The 7,402-nt window shown below is 59.0% G+C and overlaps 1 protein-coding gene across 1 annotated transcript; it reads left to right on the top strand.

Moving 5' to 3' along the window:
* The first annotated feature begins 1,172 nt into the window (after positions 1 to 1,172).
* Positions 1,173 to 7,125, top strand: FAM83H (family with sequence similarity 83, member H). The gene is made up of 4 exons (XM_010002859.1): positions 1,173 to 1,619; positions 3,340 to 3,504; positions 3,759 to 3,883; positions 4,479 to 7,125. The coding sequence occupies exons 1-4, from the start codon at positions 1,173 to 1,175 to the stop codon at positions 7,123 to 7,125; spliced, it is 3,384 nt and encodes a 1,127-aa protein (XP_010001161.1).
* Positions 7,126 to 7,402: the final 277 nt, after the last annotated feature.

The following is a 7,402-nucleotide window of genomic DNA, read 5'->3' as shown; positions in this document are numbered from 1 at the left end:
TTCCTGGAAGTGAAAGGCTGAGGACACCACTGGAATAGTTAGGAGCAGGTCCATGGGTGCTGAGCACACCAAAGGGGGAGTGCACTGGGCTGCTTTTTACCTGAAGAGAAAACAAGGTGACATGAGAGTGGGAAGGTAAATCTAGACACTTCAGGCTGGAGTGATGGCTCCATGGGTTGACTACAAAGGTGATTATCTCTTGGAATCTTTCCTGCAGGGACCTGTTGGGCTCATTTGACATCTTTATAGTAAGTCCATGTTGTTTCCTGGTTTATCAAGCAGCTCTACTTGGAGTTGTGGTTTGGAGCAGGAGGAACAGAGCCCTGCTCTGTGCTCTGCAGGTGGCCAGATCAGGGAATCCCCTCAGACTCTGTCATCAGGGAATGTTTGTGTTGGAAGGAATGTTAAAGCCCATCCAGATCCACCCCTTGCATGGGCAGGGACACCTCCCAGCAGCCCAGGCTGCTCCAAGCCCCATCCAACCTGCCCTTCAACACCCCCAGGGATGGGGCAGCCACAGCTTCCCTGGGCACCCTGGGCCAGGGGCTCCCCACCCTCACAGGAAAACACTTTTTCCTAATGTCCCACCTGAATCTCCCCTCTTTAGGCTCCAACCATTGCCCCTTGTCCTCTCACTGCACCCCCATCCTGCTCCTGGAGCTGCTGAGGGGCCTGAGACCCTCCCTGGAGGCAGAGCCAGGAGGTGCATTTTCCTGCCCAAGCTCTGCCCAGGGGTTTCCTGCCTGGTGACCCCACAGCCCATCCCCTCTGTAGCCCCTGGAGATGAGCTGGGATGGAGCCCAGACCAAAGCCAGACCTTGTCCTCTGGGCTGGGGGAGGAGCTGGAGGGCAAGAGACAAGTTGAAGCTTCGCCTGGAAGAGAAGGTTGGATGTTCTGGTGGAGGCACCACCCCAACCCTCCTGCCCAGGCTGGTTGGCTCCTTATTTTGCCCCCAGAACACCCACCCTGTGCTCAGGTGACACCTGAGCAGCCTTTGCCTCCTGGGGGTTCCCCATCCCTTTGGCAGGAATCCCCTCCAGCCCCGAGTGCCCCGAATCCCTCTTGACTTCTGCCCTGGGGACCCCCCAGTCCCCCCCTGTGGCAGGAGGGACGTGTCCCTGGAGCTGCCCTCACTCCTGCTCTTCCTCCCCTTGCAGCTCTGCCTCCCCTCATGGCTCGTCGATCCCAGAGCTCCTCCCAGGGGGACAACCCCCTGGACCCCAACTACCTGCCCCCCCACTACAAGGAGTATTATCGCCTGGCTCTGGACGTGCTGACGGAGGAGGGGAAGGAAAGTTACCAACGTTTCCTGGCAGAGGAAGCAGCCCCTGATTTCCTGTGCAGCTCCGAGGTGGATCACATCCTGCAGCACCTCCAGAAGCCCCAGTATGCCCACCAGGAGGGCAGCACGGACACCGCAGGGGACAATGACATGGATGGATCCTCTGGGACCTACTGGCCCATGAACTCGGACCTGGCTGTTCCCGAGCTTGACCTGGGCTGGCCAATGGTCTTTGGGTTCAGGGGAACAGAGGTGACCACCCTTGTGCAGCCACCCCCCCCAGACAACCCCAGCATCAAGGAGGAGGCACGAAGGATGATCCGGGCAGCTCAGCAGGTGAGACAGCAAAGAGCCCCCCTGGAGCAGAGAGGAGGGGATGGGGGTGTGAGGGGGCCTGGGGGGCAGCAGCTCCTCTGCTGAGCCCCTTAACTCTGCTCCCAGGAGCTGACAGCAGGGAAGGATGATCCTGAAACCACCACTTCCTGCATCAAAGCTGGACTCTGCTCTCAGGGAGGAGTGTCCAAGGCCCTGCTAAAATGTACCAGAAGCTCAGAGAATCATGGAGTAGCTGAGCTGGATAGGAACCTGTGGAGGGTCTAGTCCAGCCCCCCTGCTCAAAGCAGGGTTGGTCAGAGAGGGCTGCTTGGGACATGTCCTGGAGGAGCTCCAAGGATGGAGGCTCCACAACCTTTCTGGGCAACCCTTCCCACTGTTCCATCAGCCTTGCAGTAAAGGAGGTTTTCCTTTTGCTTAACTGGAGCTTCCTACATTCCAATTTGTGTCCCCTGGGATCCACAGAGAGGAGCTGGGCTCCTTCCACCCTCCCATCAGGTATTTACACTCACTGGGAAAACAGGAGCTGGGAAAAGACAGGGAGCCTGGACTTGGGAGCTGCTTCCCACACTGTTGGAGCCTGGATGCAGCTCAGGGGTGGCTGAGTGACCCTTGGCCAGGAGGTTACCTGAGAGCAGCCAGGTGTGTCACAAGGGTGAGCAGCTCAATAAAACCTCCCAGTGTGGGTTACGTGGCCAAAACCCTCCCTGCTGCCCTGGGGTCAGGGAGTGAGGGGTCAGGATTTCCACAGGACCATGGAGCCCTTCCTGTGGGAAAAGACCTTGAAGATGATCAAGTCCAACTCTAACCCAACTCTACCAACCCTAACCCAGCTCTACCAACCCTAACCCACCTCTCCCAAGGCCACCACTGACCCATGTCCCTCAGCACCACATCCACACTTTGAAACACCCCCAGAGGAGGGGAATCAACCCCCTCCCTGGGCAGTCTGGGCCAGGGCTTAATGACCCTTCCAGTGAAGAAGTTTCTTCTAATCTCCTGTCAAAACCTCCCCTGGTGCAACCTGAGACCAGTTCCCTCACTTCTCACCCTCATCTTCAGAATTTGCACCTTAAATAGCAACTCTGTTCCCAGCTGGGGGGGCCCACAATGTTTAAAGCAACTTTGAAATGGGAAGAGTCCTGTTTAGAAAGGAGTCATAATAGAATCATGGAAGGGTTTGGGTTGGAAGGGACCTTATAGATCATCCAGATCCAAGCCCTGCATGGGCAGGGACACCTCCCAGCAGCCCAGGCTGCTCCAAGCCCCATCCAACCTGCCCTTCAACACCCCCAGGGATGGGGCAGCCACAGCTTCCCTGGGCAACCTGGGCCAGGGGCTCCCCACCCTCACAGCCCAGAATTTCTCCCTCCCATCTCAGCTCCAGCTCCCTCTGCCAGCTGGAAACCCTTCCCCCTGCTCCCATCCCTCCCTGCCCTTGTCCCAAGCCCCTCCCCAGCTTTCCTGGAGCCCCTTCAGGCCCTGGAAGCTGCTCTCAGGTCTCCCTGGAGCCTTCTCTTCTCCAGGCTCAACACCCCAACTCTCCCAGCCTGGCTCCAGAGCTGCTCCAGCCCTCCCAGCAGCTCCGGGGCCTCCTCTGGCCTCTCTCCAGGAGGTTCAGATGGAGATGGGGCAGCCTTGGCTTGCAAGGTGCTGGGGATGGGGTCAGCCAGGGCACCAGGAGGCCCAGGTGGCCAACACCTCCCTCTGGCTCCCTCCCCAGGTGGTGGCCATCGTGATGGACACCTTCACAGACGTGGACCTGCTGCTGGAGGTGCTGGACGCGGCCGCGCGCCGCGTGCCCGTGTACATCCTGCTGGACGAGATGGACGCCCAGCTCTTCCTGGACACAGCAGCCAAATGCAGGGTCAACCTGAACTATGTGGAGGTGAGCAAGGCCAGGAGCTGCCCCCACGTCCCACCCGCTGCTCTGGGTGTGAGGACCTGGGGAAGAGGAGCGTGAGAAGAGCTGGGGCAGCAGGACACGGGAACGAAGGGGCTCGTCCACCCCTGGGGCCACCCCCAGAGCGACCCATAAAAAGGGTGGCTGGGTTGGGAGTTAGAAGAGCAAGGGGAGCAGGAGGGAGAGAGGGGGGGGAAGGAAGAGCTTCCAACTGAGTGGCTGCCTTCTCTGGTTTGCAGTTCCTCAGGGTCAGGACGGTCTCTGGGCCCACCTACTACTGCCGCACAGGGATGTCCTTCCGAGGCCACGTGAAGGAGAAATTCCTCTTGGTGGACTGTATGGTGGTGCTGAGTGGCAACTACAGGTGAGAACCCCACCATGGTACGTGTTCCCCAAGACTGGAGGGACACGGAGCTGTTGGAGAGGCCAGAGGAGGCCCCGGAGCTGCTGGGAGGGCTGGAGCAGCTCTGGAGCCAGGCTGGGAGAGTTGGGGTGTTCAGCCTGGAGAGAAGAAGGCTCCAGGGAGACCTGAGAGCAGCTTCCAGGGCCTGAAGGGGCTCCAGGAAAGCTGGGGAGGGGCTTGGGACAAGGGCAGGGAGGGATGGGAGCAGGGGGAAGGGTTTCCAGCTGGCAGAGGGAGCTGGAGCTGAGATGGGAGGGAGAAATTCTGGGCTGTGAGGGTGGGGAGCCCCTGGCCCAGGTTGCCCAGGGAAGCTGTGGCTGCCCCATCCCTGGGGGTGTTGAAGGGCAGGTTGGATGGGGCTTGGAGCAGCCTGGGCTGCTGGGAGGTGTCCCTGCCCGTGCAGGGGTTGGATCTAGATGATCTATAAGGTCCCTTCCAACCCAAACCATTCCACGATTCCATGACTTCTCTCCAGGCAGGCAGGTGCTTCAATGTACCCAGTGGCACAACCGAGTGGTTTGATGCTCACACCAACCATTCCTGTTTCTCCTTGCAGTTTCATGTGGTCTTTTGAGAAGATCCACAGGAGCATTGCCCACATCTTCCAGGGGGAGCTGGTGTCCAGCTTTGACGAGGAATTCCGGATCCTCTTCGCCCAGTCGGAGCCCCTGGTTCCTCCAGCCAACGTCTTGGCCAAGGTGGACAACCCCTTTGCCATGGCTCCCTTTGGCAACAACATGCCCTTCTTTCCCAAGAAAGGCCCCCTGATGTTCCAGAGGGATGACACCCTTTTCCCCTCCTTCCTGGACCGAGTGGATCCCGACAGGTACTTCCTGTCCAGCTTCCGCCGGGACGACGCGCTGCGCCACACGGTGGAGGGCTCGGCCATGAGGATGTACAAGAAGGTGGAGATGGAGAATTCCCAGATGGATCCCGTCAGAGGTTTCCTCCGCTCCAAGCAGCTGGAGCTGGATGCTTTTAAGAGGCACAGCTTTGCAGAAGGCACGTTCGAGAACTTTGCCTCCTCCAAGCAGTTTGCCAGGCAGATGTTCATGAACAATATGGACGAGTTCAAAATCCAGGCCAGTCACTTCCAGAAGGATCAGTTCTACCAGTACCAGTTTGAACATCCCCACCTGCCCGGGAGGCCTCAGGGACTCTTTGAGAGGATCCGAGGTGGAAGGCCAGGCTTCAATGAGCTGGAGGACTATGGAGAGGGACCCAGGTACCCGGAGCTGGAGCCCAGTTTCCCACAGGAGGGTTTCCCCTTGAGGCTGGATTACGTCCCTTCCAATTCCTCCCGGGAAGTGCGACACGGCTCCGACCAGCTGAACGCGCCCGGCAACGGCCCCGTGGGGATGATGCTGAGGAGGCAGAACATCGGGCAGAAGTTCATCTGCCAGACCTCCCCGACCCAGAAGCAGAGCCTGGAGCAGCGCCTGTTCCTGCAGGAGCAGGAGGAGGAGCAGGAGGAAGACAAGAACACGCAGGAGAACCGGACGGGCTTACGGAACTGGAGGATCTCCTCCTACCTCAGCGCCTACCAGTCCGAGCCCGAGGAAGGGCTCCCCATGCCCATGGAGTCAGAGGCCTACAACGACGTCCTCGGAGACCCCCTCCCCAAGCACCCCCCCGAGCTCCTCCCGGCCTTCAAGTCCCCTCTCCCCTTCAGCAGCAAAGCCCTGGGCATGGAAAGCGCCAAAGAGTTTGCGGAGCCCGACCGAGCCGGCGAGGAAGCCCCGATCACCAAACAAGACGCCTTCAGGTCCAGGATCAACCCCCTGATCCAGAGGAGCTCCAGGCTCAGGTCCTCGCTCATCTTCAGCGCTGCCAAGTTGGACCAGCCCAACACCACGCTGGAGAAGGTGCAGATGATCCAGAAGGAGCAGGTGTCCAGCGAGGTGACGAAGGACAACGAGACGGTGAAGGCGGCCGCCTCCTCCAAGGTGGCCGAGCTGCTGGAGAAGTACAAGGCCGTGGGCAGGGACGCGGAGCGCGCGACGGTCACGCACGCCAAGGCCGTGTCCAGCTTCCTGCAGGAGGAGTCCCAGGGCTCGGAGAAGAAGTGCACCAAGTCCGTGCAGTACAAGATCCTGGAGAGCAGGGTGCTGGAGTCCAAGGACTCCTGCAGCACTTACAAGATGCACGGAGAGGCCGAGAGAGCCTTTGGGGTGGGCTCCTCCACCCCCCAGCTGGGGGACGCCTTCAGCAAGGACCCCCTGGCACATCTGGGCACCAAGGTGGACAAATTATCCTCTCGGTTTTACCCCATAGAGAACAAACCTGCCCTTCCAGAGAAGGAGAGTCTGATCTACGTCGGAGACACTCAGAAACTGACCCTTCCAGAGAAGAAGGAAAGGGTGTCCTTCAAAGAAGACGCCCCAAAATTAGGCAGCGCGGAGCTGAAGAAGCCGCAGGTGAGGGCAGGGACCACGTCAGCCCTTGAAAGCCTGTCCAGAAGCCCAGGATCCGACAGCTCTCTCAGTAAATCTGAGGAAGACTGTTCCAAACAAGACCAGAATGCCATGGAATTCCTCAGGAAAGGGTCCCTAAGGCTGAAGCAGCTTCTGAACCCCAAAGGCGAGAAGAAACTGGAGGAGGAATCAGCTCCTGAGAGCGGCAAATCGGACAAGCAGCCGGTGGCTCTGAAACGATCTTCCATTGGGGACTGTCAGGAGATAATGGAGGAGGAAAAATCCCCCAAGTTCGCCAGCCCCCTGGCCCCCAAGAGCAGCCAGCCCAGCCAGGGGAGGTTTCCCTCCTCCACAGCCAACATCCTCTACAGCAGCAACCTCCGGGACGACACCAAGGTGATCCTGGAGCAAATCTCTGCCAACAGCCAGAAGAACAGGGCTGAGCTGGCCAAGCAGCTGCCATCCACCAGCAACCCCGACCTGTCCAGGTCAACCACCAGCTTGGAAAGAAAAGGGGAGAAGGAGAAGAGCTGTAACATCCACAGGTCAGAGAGCTTCGGCAGCCAGAAGCGGAACCTGCAGCGGCAGCCGTCGGAGGACAGGGACACCCTCCTGAAGAAGATGGAGAACATGAGGAAGGAGAAGAGGGTCTACAGCAGGTTTGAGGTCTTCTGCAAAAAGGACGAGCACACCAGTCCCAGCGAGGAGGAGTATGACACAGATGCCAAAGACAAGAAGATGGGAAAATTCATGCCCAAAATCCTGGGGACCTTCAAGACCAAAAAATGACGGTGGGAATGATGCTGAATTCCATCCCATCACTGACTGTCCAAGGGGAAGGAGGATCCACTTGTCCCTGGTGCTCCCAGCACCCTGGGCAAAGCTCTTTGTGGTTGGGGAGTGGGAACGTGTTCAGAGTGAGACTCCTCTGGCCCAACCTGCCCAATAAAGTCTTGTGGTACCAGGCAACCCCAGCACAGCATGGTCCCAATTATTGCCCTGCCAGGAGGCCTCCAAGAAGGAAATCAGGTGAGAGTCCCTCTTGGGTCCTGCTCGGGGAGGTTCC

Source organism: Chaetura pelagica, unplaced genomic scaffold, assembly GCF_000747805.2.
Source record: "Chaetura pelagica isolate M959 unplaced genomic scaffold, ChaPel_1.0 scaffold718, whole genome shotgun sequence".
NCBI lineage: Eukaryota > Metazoa > Chordata > Aves > Apodiformes > Apodidae > Chaetura > Chaetura pelagica.
Note: the sequence above shows the minus strand (reverse complement) of the source record. Positions and strands in the feature narration are given on the sequence as shown.

Coding starts and splice junctions, on each gene's coding strand:
- FAM83H (XM_010002859.1), top strand. CDS start 1,173: ATGGCTCGTCGATCCCAGAGCTCCTCCCAGGGGGACAACCCCCTGGAC. Junction 1,620..3,339: donor TGATCCGGGCAGCTCAGCAG/GTGAGACAGCAA, acceptor CTCCCTCCCCAG/GTGGTGGCCATCGTGATGGA. Junction 3,884..4,478: donor GTGCTGAGTGGCAACTACAG/GTGAGAACCCCA, acceptor TTCTCCTTGCAG/TTTCATGTGGTCTTTTGAGA.